Below are 15219 nucleotides of genomic sequence, written 5' to 3' on the forward strand. Positions count from 1 at the left end.
TTTGTTTTTGTTTTGTTTTTTTCTATTTACTCTATAGGAAAAATATGAGCAAGCGGTAGCTGATGCCACAAAAGGTATGTAACATTCACTCTATATTACATGACAGTAGATCATGATGAGGAGAATGATGATATTGTTCTACCACAATTCGTTACAAAGCATTGGTGCTGCCGAATCAGCTTCTTGGTATGGGTTATGCTGGGTGGTTTTCCTTTGCCTTAGCAGCACTCTGTCAGGCCTGGAATTTGGTATTTGGCCCAGGTGCCAGCAATAGTTCAGCTACTCTTCAGGACGGATATTGTGGGATCTTTAACATCCAATAACTAATGCTGGCATATGAGACGAGATGCCCATCTTAACATCCATTTGAGGGACAGCACACACATTGATTCCTCACCCTCCCTGCGGAACACCAGAATGACAGTCCATAGCTGGGACGAGATTCGTACCCAGGCTTTACAACTTTAAGGCGAATGTGCATAACTCTAGGCTATCCTGCCGGCCTCTGTCGTTGCTAGGTATGTTTGTGTGTATGTATATATTTGTGTCTGTATATATATATATACGTATATATATATTGTTACGGTTTTGCGCGACCCCGTTCCCTTACCAAGGGGAGATTAAGCCCCTTGTTCTCCTTGGGTCGTCGCAACCGCGAGACTTGAGTCGCCACTTCCGGTCAGACGCAGCACAGGGTTTCGGGACAGTGTTCGCACGCACCTAAGGACCCACGCCGCCGCGGAAGCGGGGATCAAGTCTCGCACGAACCACGCGTAATTTGAGTGCACCCGAGCGGATGGCGCACCACGTGGTCCATGCTATTACCTTGTTATTGGAACCCGATTAGAGCGATATAATTCGTACCATGCTCAGTCAATAATGGAAAGGGACGAAACTGTCGAATCGAAGAAATAACACGTTTAATTATTATTTTCAATGATCGGTAGAAGAACAGAGACACAGGGCAGAGCTTAGTCAGTCTTAACTTATCTGCCCAGACAATGGGCCCATTCACACTCACAGGGGATGAAGGAAGGATTGTTCATGCGCTGAACGCGCCAGCTTTGGTCGTTCAGGAACAGCTCACCCGGCGTGGCCCTCTGCCGGTCACAGCACGTCCCCCGACGAAGGCAGACAGGCAGGCGGGAGGAATCCTCGCAGCGCGTATCTCGAACAAAGGCATGCAGGAAAATATGCGCGTCTCTCGCCCGGCACGGCGGTCCTTCACAGCGCGATTTCTACAACTGCGCGCTTTCACTCTCGTAACTCGACGGAGGATCTGGCTCAAGCTCAACCGCGAACTCAACTTGTAACTCAATGCAACAGAGGACCCCGGCTCATAACTTGATTCAACACCGCGCACTCTCAGAACTCTTAACTGAGGTGGGGGCTTCGAGCACAGGGTTATATTGCCACGCCCTGGCCTGCCTTGAATGTTCCAAACCACGCCTTTTGCCGCAGTGCTAAGCCACTCCCCTCGAGCCCTGATTGGCGGCTCATGCTTACCGGTCACTCCCCACTCCTTCTGTCCCACCTTCCTTCGGCCTGGATCGACTTGTCAGGCCGGCCTCGTGGTAATTTGCGCCAAAAACCAAAGCATCGAGGCGGCATAAGCATTGGAAGGAGACCTAACTCTCATTATTTTACTCAACCCAAACTAAACATAGGAAAGGTCTACGCTTACACTTACTAAGAAATAACTGAGCTTAAACGAGGCTACATGTTGTAGTGTGACTAACTATGAGGGGAAAATTAACCTTTATTTGTAAAAACACAGAACCGCAACAATATATATGTATATATACATATATATACTAGCAGAGTACCTGTCCCAATTGACGGTAAATATTCCCCTTCCCACCCCCTAATCCCTCCCGTCTCTCCCATCTCTCCCCCACTCCCATCTCTCCCACACTCCTGTCTCTCCCCAATCCCGTCTCTCCCCAATACCGTCTCTCCCCACTCGCGTCTCTCCCCCAATCCCGTCTCTCCCCACTCGCGTCTCTCCCCACTCGCGTCTCTCCCCACTCGCGTCTCTCCCCACTCGCGTCTCTCCCCACTCGCGTCTCTCCCCACTCGCGTCTCTCCCCACTCGCGTCTCTCCCCACTCGCGTCTCTCCCCACTCGCGTCTCTCCCCACTCGCGTCTCTCCCCACTCGCGTCTCTCCCCACTCGCGTCTCTCCCCACTCGCGTCTCTCCCCACTCGCGTCTCTCCCCACTCGCGTCTCTCCCCACTCGCGTCTCTCCCCACTCGCGTCTCTCCCCACTCGCGTCTCTCCCCACTCCTCCCGTCTCTCCCCACTCCCGTCTCTCCCCACTCCCGTCTCTCCCCACTCCCGTCTCTCCCCCAATCCCCTCTCCCTCCCCTGTCTCCCCTCTCCCTCACCTGTCTCCCCTCTCCCTCCCCTGTTTCCCCTCTCCCTCCCCTTTCTCCCCTCTCCCTCCCCTGTCTCCCCTCTCCCTCCCCTGTCTCCCCTCTCCCTCCCCTGTCTCCCCTCCCCTCCCCTGTCTCCCCACACCCTTCCCTGTCTCCCCACACCCGTTCCTGTTTCCCCTCTACCTCCCCTGTCTCCCCTCTCCCTCCCCTGTCTCCCCTCCCCCTCCCCTGTCTCCCCCCTCCCTCCCCTGTCTCCCCTCTCCCTCCCCTGTCTCCCCTCTCCCTCCCCTGTCTCCCCTCTCCCTCCCCTGTTGCCCCTCTCCCTCCCCTGTCTCCCCTCTCCCTCCCCTGTCTCCCCTCTCCCTCCCCTGTCTCCCCTCTCCCTCCCCTGTCTCCCCTCTTCCTCCCCTGTCTCCCCTCTACCTCCCCTGTCTCCCCTCTCCCTCCCCTGTCTCCCCGCTCCCTCCCCTGTCTCCCCTCTCCCTCCTCTGTCTCCCCTCTTGCTCCCCTGTCTCCCTTCTCCCTCCCCTGTCTCCCCTCTCTTCCTCACTCATCTTCACGTGTGTTCAAACGGAATGTGTAACCATGGCAATGGTCTTTTCAACCAAGTAAATCGATGATTACCTTTCCAACGTTAGATAATTATCAGGTGAAGGTACAGGGCAAAGGTTGGAGTTCAAAACCGCAAACAAGCGTTTTTGATTATCGTGTTATGATGAACATTACAAAAAAAAAACCCAGGAGACGACTATGGTTCACAAGCGAGTGATATTCAATGACAAAGGACGGACTATAACCAAAACAGGCCCGGACAGGCCAGGCCCGGAAATGTCAAAACGAAGGTTACTGACCTTGAAATGAGATAGAAAATAATGTATAATCAGTTATGAGGTTAGTTAGCTACACAATACCGAAAATTCGGTTAGATTCCGACCACTTTTAAACTTTGAACTTTGTGACCTTCAAAGGTAAAAGGTCGATGATTCTAAAATTTGTTGGAAAACTTGTATTTCATGATGTATGTGATAATATAAGATCATGTACGACATTTCACCCTATCAGGAAGCGAACAATGTAATAAAACCATCAAAAATCGACTTTTCTAAATTTCGTGACCTTGTGACCTTGAACTTGGGGCGAAAATGAAAAATCGAGCTCCGTGAGGCTAGACACATGACATTGGCCTAACCAAATATCGAAACCCTTGTCAGATTCCACCAACTCCCTCGGAGAAGATGTAGCTTGAACTTGGGGCGAAAATGAAAAATCGAGCTCCGTGAGGCTAGACACATGACATTGGCCTAACCAAATATCGAAACCCTTGTCAGATTCCACCAACTCCCTCGGAGAAGATGTAGCTTGAACTTGATTACCCCCTAAAAAGACATCTTTTTCGGGCGTGGCTCCACCCACAATGGGCGCAATACGCCCACTCTAGGCAGGACACAACTAGATCATGATATCAACCTCCCACCCAAGTTTCATCAAGATCGGATGATATTATCGGGTAGTTATGCTGCGGACAGACACACACACAGACACACACACAGACAGACGCACACACATGACGATTATAGTGGTCACTTGATAACTCGTGAACCCAAAATAAACAATTCGGGTTATTTAACGAAGCCAAAACATTGCTATCACTTATGTGTGTAATACAACACATAGTGTGTATGTAGCTTAGATTTATTGCAATTCCACTGGGCCATAAAGGAATTATCCTGTAGACCGGAAAGCTTGAAGCCTGAAGCCTACACAAACTGTGTGCATCAGAACGCCTGTGACTTCTAATTTCACTCGAGATTTCGAATTATTTATTTAGGCCATGAGTTCCGATCGTAAAAATATTGAATCAGATTTCGAACATCAACTTTTAATAAATCTATACGATAATCTTGCCAGGAGCCAATCCCAGTGCACCTAGCTTCACACAGCCAATCAGCATAACAGGGAAGGATGAACGGGAGCCAATCACAATCCTTGTCAGTTACAGTTTGAGTTTGGATGGGCGTCCTGATTAACAGGAGCCAATCACAGTGCACCTAGCTTCCCACAGCCAATCAGCATAACAGGGAAGGATGAACGGGCCATCCTTGCCATATATATATATATATATACGGACATGCATGGCGATGACGTCATGTTGTCCGCTCATTAGGTTGGAGAACCAGATTACAGATACCATTATTAGTAACTCCCAACCGCAACCAGGTCGACTCCATATGATGAGTGGATACCAGAGATAACGTTACCGTGTGGCAGGCGGTGCTTATCGCTCCCAGCAAGGTGCAGCAGCAGCTGTATGGGACACCTTGCTTGCGGTTCTCCACTGATGATATGAAGGTCGCATAGTGACTGATATAATGTCACTATGCGACGGAGATACAGTATATATATATATATATATATATATATATATATATATATATATATATATATATATATATATATATATGAAACAGGAAGTAAATTCTTGCATGGGGCTAGTGTGAAAAAATTCTGACTCAACCCGGGACTCCAACCCAGGAACCTCATCACTTACGCAGTGACAGCCCACTGAGCTATTGAGTCTCCGGGATATCCTGAGAGATTTCTCACACAAACACTGCAAGCTTTAATATATAATATAATATACAATGTTGTACACGTTTCCAGGAGGCAAATTTCACTTTAAGTATAATGGTTCATTAAACAGCATAAAATTGTCCATGCTCATGAATATTTAATTTTATGTGATAATTAACAATATAGTCCAGCGGATAGGTGAATAATCGTGCATTTTATGATTAAAGCATGAAACTTGGTACACTAATACTAGACATTATGGGGAACATTTTAAAGATTGGAGGCATTCTGGATCTGTCCTGTGTCACCCGTGGCGGCCATTTTAAAAATGGCCGCTAGTCAGAATCATTATTTAGCTAGAATAAATTTATATTACATCAGAAAATATCAAATTGTTATTTTAATATCATCTGCACACTAAAGTATCACCAAGGATTATATATGATAACATAAATATTCATTTTTGATTGTTTTGGGGACCTCTATGTGTCACTTTAAGGGCATTTGGAGGGGAAAAATGCAAAATTCCAGGAATAAAGTAACACAAACTGGTTTCGATAAACTAGTTTATTTGTACAAAGTGTTATTTTCCTTTCATTTAGGAAAACACTTCAGAAAATTACACTGTAGTAGTACAAAAGTTTTTTGGTGTGCATGAGATAGAACAATAACGTCCAAGAACACTCATGTTTCAATGTCAACCGTTCTCTTGTCACCCTTCTCGCTCACAACCACCGCACTTGCAGAGTAATGCACAGGGTAGATTTTCTTCCGCACATTTACATCTTCCTCTGCAGCCTTTAATACAGCCGCACTTAATAACAGCACGGCATGCTGCACCAGCAGGGGGCAGGTTCCTCCACATCACTTCCCATTCGGCCAAATTGTTCTTTCGCATCCATCCAAACTCTGCTGGGCTGGGCAGGTGAGGTGCTTTTAACAGGGCCTGACCCCATACATGGCCAGCCTGATAACCAACTCGAAGTAGATGCTGATAGAGAACATCTTGAGTCGGAGGTATGTTTTCAATGCTCCTGCCTTTCTGTGTGAACAGAGTCTTCCTGGCCATGTTCACATTATCATCAGAGCTTCCACGGTCGTACATAAGCACAATGTACCTCTCGATGTTTGGGAGAAGCTGGGTTATGCTAGCTGTTGTTGGAGTCTGTGCAAGTCTGCACAAGTCTGGCGTGACATCAACAAACGCATTCCATGATGACCAGGCTGTTCTTTTTCCTATGCCGGTGAAACTGGATGTGGTGTCACACCCTGTCAGTGCATGAAAAGCAAGTATTGCATTGCACTTATCATTTCCCAGCGTCTGTGCCATGTGAGTTGCGTCTTGGTAACGGAACGATTTTCCCATTCCAAATGCTACAGTTAGCTGTGCACTGTCAAGCTTGTGAGCAAGACTGATGGCTAGTACAACTACATCTGTGTCAACAGTTCTAAGCAAGATGTTCTTGCAACCTTGCCTGGCCCCATCTGCTGCATGCAGCAGCATTCTTGTGTCTCCTTCCTCCTGTGTAGAAGGGGACAACCAGTCTGAGTCAATTGTCTCTGAACAACGCAGCTCTTCTCTGTGAGTCATGACCACTATACCAGGAAATGTTTCATTTGTCACTCGTTGACTCAGGAGATTAAAAAGTTCTGTCTTGTTACCATCTTCCCATAGGAATTGTGACCAGTTTCCAGGCAGCTTCTTGTTTCCTTCCACTCTTATCCGTATGCCCTTCCCTCTCTTCTTTCTTGTGGCGGCCTTCAGACTATCTTCTCTGTATACATCAAATACCACATCAACATGGCAAACAGAGCCTGTGAATTGCCTCCGTACATAGTTCATGACCTTCTTGCCAGATTTTGTGAAAGGTATGCGCATTTGCTCAGTCCCACAATTTTCAGTGTCAGGGTGCTGAAACAAGGAGATGCCCGTTCCATGGAAAGATCCATGCGCACTTGTTGCTGTCGGGTCATGGTCAATGTTGTCGACTGCTGATGTTGTGAATACTCCAATTTGGAGTGCAGGTGGGCACACTGTTCCAATACTTTCAAAGTGGCTAATGGCAGAGTTTCCTAGATCTGCAGACATGCCTAGCACACGGTCGTATGAAACTGACAATCCAAGCCTATAAAGTGTATCAACTAGATCGCGAGATCTTGTCCTTGAGTGGATCAATGATCCGAGAAATAGTGGAAGTGGTGTCTCACACTGTTCAGTATGTCTTGTTTCCAATGATGGTTGTTGTCGTCGACGCACACAGCTGTTATATGTCATCAATTGTGATACAGACAAAGCTGGCTGTGACAAGTAGTTTTCTTGGTTTTGGATATCTGTCCCATACATGATCATTGTGACCAGCATCAGCAGTGAGTGAGGCACAGAATTTTCTTGACAATCCTCTTTGAATGAACCACTGAATGGTAAGCATTTCATTCTTAACATGTCTCTACGAACAATGTTTGCAGCACGAGAGATGAACACTGCTTCACTGTCACCGTCGAGCTGGCACGAACTTCTTAGCGATTTACCAATATTTGCATTGGCGACAAGAAGCACATCGCGACCTTCATTGTGCGCTTCTAACTCAGGAAAGTAGCTTAGAACTTTATTTTTGAATCGTGTAGAGTGAACGACAGAGGAGCCCTCTCCCAGCTGGTTAACTCTATCAGTATATAGTTTTTTCAATACAGATAGTTTGAAAACAGGGGCAATGTTGTCATCCTCAAGAGCAGTTTGCATGTCTGAAATAAGTTCAGCAAATGCAGTGTTATGAGCAATATTTGTGTTGCATTCGTCATGTGATGTTGTTGGTCGATCTCGATCTCTGTTATACAATGACACTAAGCATTGGCTATGGTACTCAGCCTCTGTAGCGATTAAGTCTCCTTCACTGAGCTTTGCCAACAGACGCTCATCTTGTAGATTAATTGCACACTGTCGCACTCGAGTGTCAAGGCCAAACGGTGAGGCTCTATGGAGAGGTAGGGCATCAGATGCGGGTTTCTCACAGATGAAACAATGGCTAACAGCATCACCAGTCCTGGAGACCTTTTGACGTTTGAATTTTTCCTTTTCACCAGAAGAGGAACTCTTGTCCGTTACACATATCTTCCGCTTAGCTGCACGTTTGAGTTCATTTTGGTTGAATTTAAGTCTGCATGTTTTATGAAATTTTGCTTTCCTATTTGAAAAAGTTTTCTCCAGTCCATTACCATCGTCCATTCGAGTCAACTTAAGCTTTGGTGGCAAGCAACCGAGTTCGTTGAATGCTGATAAAGTTTGAACAATAGACGTATACCCAGCTCCTTGGAACCTTTCTGCAAAGTCTGCTGGGCACGTGAGTTTCTCACTGGTGCTTTCCTGGCAGATGAGACACTTATTCCAGTCCATCGGTGTATCGTCCTCATTCACAGACATGGTGATATCACTGCTAGCTTGAACTTGAAAGTTTGAAGACTTTCTTCATGATGATGAGCAGTAGATTAGATTAACACTCACAACAATCTGAAACAGACAGAAGCAATGATTATTAGAAACACAACCACACCAATTCAATAAATTATAGAAAATTATATTTCTTAAATATTGCAAGAATTCTGGATCTGATCTGCAAAAAAAACACCTTAATTAATCTACTTAATTATTTAAAACATGGTTTACTTATAACATATAATGATTAATAACAAATATAACAACTTATATCTAATAATGACTACTAACAATTTCTACTTCTAAACTTATAACTAATAATATAATATGATCCTTATCTTTAAAAAAAAAAAAAGTGATATTAAGGAATTTGTTCATTTTCTTTAATATTTTGACCATCAAAATACCTATATTGGTCCATATATCCATTAAATATATATTCTTAGGGCATATTTATAATTATTGTCTTTGAGTAAGTTACTATATATATAGCATGAACATATATATTTTATGTTAATAGAGGTATTTTTGTCATTCACTTATCGGCAAAATCTCCTCGATGGCAGCCATTTTGGAAAATGGCCGCTACGGTGGACACAGGACAGATACAGAATGCCTCCAATCTTTAAAATGATCCCCATAATGTCTAGTATTAGTGTACCAAGTTTCATGCTTTAATCATAAAGTGCACAATTTGTTCATTTTTTAGCACCTATCCGCTGGACTAATACAACAATATATATTAAACAAAAAAACTTTCCCCATTCAGACATTTTGTATTATAATGGGTAATGGATTGTGTGTGCAGCCCTGGAGCAGGATGAGGCAGACGTAAAGGCACTGTTCCGTCGATGTCAAGGCCTGGAGAGGCTTGGTCAACTTGACCAGGCATTTTGTGATGCACAACGCTGCACGACTATCGAGCCCAAAAACCGTGCCGCCCTGGAAACACTGCATAAACTCAGCACCCAGATCCAAGAGAAGGTTCAAAGTTACTGCTGATTTTTTATTACTTCTACAAAATTCTGTATAAATGATCTGCAAGCTGTAGTTTCATATTATATTTGGTCTTCTTCTTATTCATCTCATTCAACAGATGCGTCTCCAAGGCACCACTGATGCCAAAGTTCAACAGATGTTTGACATCCTACTTGACAATTCCTTAAGAGATAAAGAAAAGAAGGAAAAGGTAAACTGGGTCATTGATGGTGAGAGGGATGACTTGAGAAAATTTCATTTCTGATGTGTCTCTGTCCTTTGATTAAGACTTGAACACGTGTTTCAATTCGCCGTTACTTTGCTTGCTGCAGCGGCATGATTTTGCTGGACACGATTCTGATTGCTTATTCCGAACTGTTATTCAGAAATAAGGTGGAGGAAGCGACGAGCCATGTCAGATAGGTGGTGTTAAGTCTGCACATTTTGTTTGCCGCAGGCTGCACAAAACTTGCTGGTGTTGTCTCGAGATGAGGCAGGTGCCGAAAGGATCTTCCAATGCGATGGTGTTCAGCTCCTGATGCATCTCGCCGTCTCTGATGATCCTCAGCTTGTGCTGGCTGCACTCCGCACGCTTTCGTTGCTCTGCACTGCCCACCGTGCACGGGTAGATCCACAAGTCCCCCTCACCCGTCGGCCTCCCTCTCCCCTCCCCACAATTTTTTACACTTCTCTTCTCCAGAGCTGCTACGATGCCATGTAGCATATGATGTGCACTCTTGGTTATTAGGCCCGTTGGACTTGGTCCAAAACGGGGGCTTATGGATTGTGTCTCGTCTGTCCGCCCATCCGCAACCATATCTCGGAGATGAATGGACCGATTTTGATCATACTTGGCACAAAGACAACACATGATGGTATACATATGCACATCATTTTGTTTCATGATATGATCAGAGATGGCCAACTGGCGACCATTTTAGTTGTAATAACCTGATGGTGAACACGTCCTCAACAATTTATTGGATGTGCATTTACCGATCTTGTTCAAACTTTGCACACAAATTTTTTTTTTTTTTTTTTTTTTGTATACAGAGTCGAGGCTCGTGAAAGAGCTAACATTTATCAAACAAACAAATCAAACAAACAAGCAAACAAAGTATATAAAAAGGGGAGCGGTCGACAAGATGGGGAGAGAAGGGGAGGAAGCACACAAACACAACATTTGAGAGCAGGGACATCGGGAGATGTTTTTGGAGGGAGAGGGCCTGGGAGGAGGCAGGATAGGTACAAAACGCAAGGACACCAAGGACTTCCAGGAAAGAAGTCAAAAGTCACCTCAAAAAAGTGGATTTGGGGTGAAATTAGCGGGGGTAGAAAAGATCAAGGTTTTGGATTGGGGAAGATAAGAGATGGTGGTGAACAGCCGTTTTAAAGACCTGGAGGGAGGAGTGGGATTGAAGAGAGTGAGGGAGTTTGTTCCAGAGGCGGGAGAAAAGAGGAATGAAGGAGTGAAGGTGAGCAGAGAGTCTTGATTTTGGCAGTTTAACCATAAGAGGGTTGCAGGCAGATCTTGTGCGACCTGCAGGAATATTTGGGGGACAGAGCCCAGAGAGAGCTGGGGGAGCAAGGCCGGAGAGGAGTCGGTAGAAGACGGAAAGACTACCAACCTGCCTGCGGTGATTAAGTGAAAGGCCCTCGGAGATAGCATCATCGCGGGAGATTCCAATGATTCTGAACGCTTTGGTTTCAACAGCGTGAAGACGAGCTAGGTGTGAGGCAGGAGCACCAGCCCAGAGGGGAGAGCAGTACTCCATTGAGCTGCGGATGAAAGCCTTGTATGTGGTGAGGAGCTCAGGTGTGCCAAGGAAGGACTTCGCACGACGGAGGATGCCCAGTCGGCGACTGGCTTTGGAGGCCAGCTTGGAAATGTGGTTTTCCCAGGAAAGATCATGGCAGATAGTGAGACCCAAAAGCTTGAGTGACAGAACTTCTTGGAGAGAATTATTCAGAAAGTAGATGGGAGGGTTGTCCAGTCGGTCTTTTCGGAGAGACATCGTAAGAGTGTGAGATTTGTCAGGATTGAAAGACATTTTCCACTTGTTTGCCCAGTCTGTGATTTTGTCCAGGTCTGCAGAGAGTGAGGAGGCTTCAGACTGCCGATCTGAGGGATGAGGAATGGAGCGGCAGAGAGTGGAGTCATCAGCAAAGAGATAGAGAGGATTTTCAAGAGAGTCAGAGAGATCATTGATGAAGACCAGAAAAAGCACAGGGCCCAGAACACTGCCTTGGGGAACTCCAGCCTGAACAGGAAGAGGAGATGAGAGAAACCCATTCAGGGCCACACGTTGACTACGACTAGAGAGGAAGTCCGCCAGCCATGCGTGGAGATTTCCATGGATACCAAAGGAGGAGAGTTTGGTGAGCAGAGCAGGGTGCCAGACCGCATCGAAGGCACGTGATACGTCGAGGGAGACAGCTCTAATTTCCTGTTTGGCATTGAGGACCTCCATTCATTGTTGAGACAGCAGAAGCAGCATGTCCAGAGTAGAGTGAGCTGGTCTGAAACCAAATTGATGATCAGAGATCAAGCCATTGGAGAAGAGGAAAGATTTCATATCCGAAGCAATGATGCATTCCATGACTTTGCTGATAATTGGGAGAAGGCTGATTGGTCTGTAGTTGCTAGGATCTGTTTTTGCACCTTTTTTGTGCAAAGCGGTGATGTTGGCTGATTTCCAAGCAGATGGCAGTTGACCTTGAGCAAAAGAGAGGGTGAAGAGAACAGAGAGGGAGTGAAAGAGCGGAATAACAGGATTTTAGGACCCGTGGGCTGATGCCGTCGGGTCCAGTTGCAGAATCAGAGTCGAGGGTTGACAGAAACCTTTCCACCTTGTCAGGAGGAAAGGACACGGAGTCCAGGAGCAGCTGGGTACGACTGGGTATGGTGGGTACAGAGAGAGATGGGTTTGGGACACAAGATTTAGAGGCAAACGCAGAGATGAGGCATTCAGCTTTTTCACGTGCGGAGTCAGCTGTGTAGTCGTTTGAGGTAAGGGAGGGGATGGAGGGGGAACAAACACCAGAAACAGATTTGACCAGACGCCACCAGGATTTGGAAGAGGAAGACAGATAAGAGAGTTCGGTCTTGAGAACGGAGAGATATTGTTTCCTGGCTATCCTGAGGGTGGACACACACTTGTTTCGGGCTTTGTGAAAGGAAATGAGATTTCCTTCCGTTGGATTTGCTTTCCAGGAGACGAAGGCAAGTTGTTTCTGGGCAACAGCCTCACCACAAGATTCCGTGTACCATGGACGGGAGGAAGGGTATGACAACTGAAGACGAGATGGGATAAATCTGTGCATGAGAGAGAGCAATTTACTTTGGAAGAATTCCCAGGATGAGTTGATGTCAGAGGTGGTAGAGATGGGAGACCAGTCCAGATGATTGATGGCTGCTTGAAGACCGTGCCAGTTGGCCTGAGTGAAATGCCAGACTCGTCGACGCTGAGCAGGCTCCCTGAGAATGAATGGTCAGAGAGATGTCCACTTTAACAAGCACATGATCAGATGATCCGATTGGAGCAGAAGAAGAGCAGCAGACATTTTCAGGGAAGTTAGTCATAACCAAGTCCAGAAGAGAAGATGCTCCTTTGACTGAGATCCGGGTCGGGAAATTGACAGATTGTGTCAGTCCCAGTGAGTTGCAGAAGTCCTTTGCTGAGGAGCCATGGCTGGTGAGAGAGGTACCCACACCCAGCCAACTGGCATGGTGACAATTGAAATCACCACATATGAGGAAGAGAGAGTTGGGATGAGTAGATAGAAGTTGGTCCATATTATCAGACAGCGAGATGTAGATGGAGTCATCACTGTTTGGTGGACTGTACAACACACATATGAACAAGAGGTGGGAGCGAAGGGGAAGCCGTAGCCAGAGGTATTCCTGGGGGTGAGGTGGAGAGAGTGCAGTGCAGGGCGAGTGAGGAAGAGAGTTTTTGATAAAGATAGCAACCCCACCTCCAGGACGAGGCTCAGGTCTATCATACCGGAGGAGGGAGTAACCCGGGAGAGATACTAAGGAATCAGAGACATCATGAAGGAGGAAAGTTTTTGTTAAGCAGATCACGTCTGGTTTGACAGAAGCAACCTGTATGGAGAGATCAGTTAAGTTTGAATGAAGGCCCCGGATGTTTGAGGTCCATACCGTTAATGAAGAGGAAGGGGGAGCATCCGATACAGAACAGGGGGGAGGAGGGGTAGGGTAAGATGTGGAAGAGGTAGGGAGAGCTGTAGAAGGTGTGTCGGAGATTTCAGAATAGCTCGGAGAAAGGGAAGGATGGGGCGGACAAAAGGTTTGATGTTGATTGGGTGAGGCACAATGAGGTGTTATTTGAGGAGGGGGAAGAGCGAGGCAGAAGGTTGGGGGAGATGGAGGTGAGAGTTGGAAGGGGGAAGAAGCGGGGAGGACGCTTTGAGGAGGGGGAGTGAGAGGGGGGAAATTGAGAAGAAATGAGGGTGGGGAGATTTGAAGGGGAGGGGTGAGGGGGGAGCTTTGGAGGGAAGGGACAAGGGGAGGGATTTGAAAGGGATGGGATATGGGGGAGATTTGGAGGGAAGGGGTGAGGGAGGAGTCTAGGAGGGGAGGGGTGAGGGGGAGTCTTGGAGGGGAAGGGTGAGGGGGTAGTTTAGGAGGGAGGGGGCAAGGGGGGAGATTTGAAAGCGATGGGTGATGGGGAGGATTTGGAGGGGAGGGGAAAGGGGTAAGATTTGAAAGGGATGGGTGATGGGGAAGATTTGGAGGGGAGGGGTGAGATTGGATTTTAGAAAGTGTACGATTAATGGGAAACGAACATTTATTGCAAAATGAGTTTCTTGTGACCTTCGAGTCAAAAATACATTTAAGGACGCTGGATGGAGGATGGAGTGCAGGAGAGTTTAGGGAATGTAGAAAAAAGGCACTATAAGAGATGGAATTTTTTTTTGGGATGAATAGATTTGGTGAGCAAGTCGAAAGCAGCCTTTTAAAGAAGAAGAAGAAAAAGGTGTTATAATATACGACGGAATACAGAACTTGAGGGGAAAGTGTAAACATTGTAAGGTTAATAACAGTGAAAACTATCTGGGGAAATGGGGGAGAAACACGTGGTCGAAGAACGAACGAACGAATAAGAACGAATAAACGAATGAGAACAAAGAATAAGAACAGAGAAGGAAATGTTTTTTTTTTTTTTTTTTTTTTTTTTTTTGAGTTGAGATTTACACAAGGAAGTAGGCTATGGGGTGAAAAGACTGGGAAAAGCAGAGAACGAAAGTTATTGGAGCACAAACGACGGACCGCTGAGAGAAAAACAAAGCCTCAAGGTTGTCCACTGTACAAGGCCTCAAGACATGCCACTAATTAACACGATTTTGTACACAGGTACGAAAGATTTGCACCGAAAATCTTCCTCGGGACACAATATACGAACACACACCATAAAATAAATACAGTTATAACGAGAATAAAAAAATAAAAAAAATAACCACATTTAGAGGCCATTTTTCCCTGCAAAGCGGGGGTTGGCCTTTTTCGGGGACCGTGGTTGTTGTTTTTTGGTCCCCTTTTTGAAGCAATGTTTTACGGCCGGATGCCCTTCCTGCCGCCAACCCTTTTTGTCGCCTTTTACGACAACAACGAGAATATCAACGAGAATATCAACAGATAATGAATGATGGCTTACATATGCACATCATTTATTTTCGAGATCAGATCCAAGAAGGCCGACTGGTGGCCATTTTGTTACTTAAGCATGTTCTCAACCATTTCTTGAACATGCATGGACCGATTTTGTTTTGTAATCTGACCAAAGATGGTCGACTGATGGCCTTTAACTGCGTACAGCAAAATTACTAAAATCACGG

At 46.0% G+C, this 15219-nt stretch overlaps 1 protein-coding gene across 5 annotated transcripts in view; it reads left to right on the forward strand.

Annotated features, from left to right (window-relative positions):
- LOC137434481 (protein unc-45 homolog B) overlaps positions 1-15219 on the forward strand; it is a 72625-nt gene that overhangs the window by 22680 nt on the left and 34726 nt on the right. For all 5 annotated transcript variants that reach the window (XM_068127531.2, XM_068127530.2, XM_068127533.2 and 2 more), the window contains exons 3-6: positions 38-74; positions 9188-9363; positions 9476-9568; positions 9815-9982. In XM_068127531.2, coding sequence (XP_067983632.2) covers positions 38-74; positions 9188-9363; positions 9476-9568; positions 9815-9982 — 474 coding nt within the window. The remainder of the gene's footprint in view (positions 1-37; positions 75-9187; positions 9364-9475; positions 9569-9814; positions 9983-15219) is intronic.

This window comes from Myxine glutinosa, chromosome 10 (genome assembly GCF_964187855.1).
Source record: "Myxine glutinosa chromosome 10, kmMyxGlut1.1, whole genome shotgun sequence".
In the NCBI taxonomy this organism is placed as follows: Eukaryota; Metazoa; Chordata; class Myxini; order Myxiniformes; family Myxinidae; genus Myxine; species Myxine glutinosa.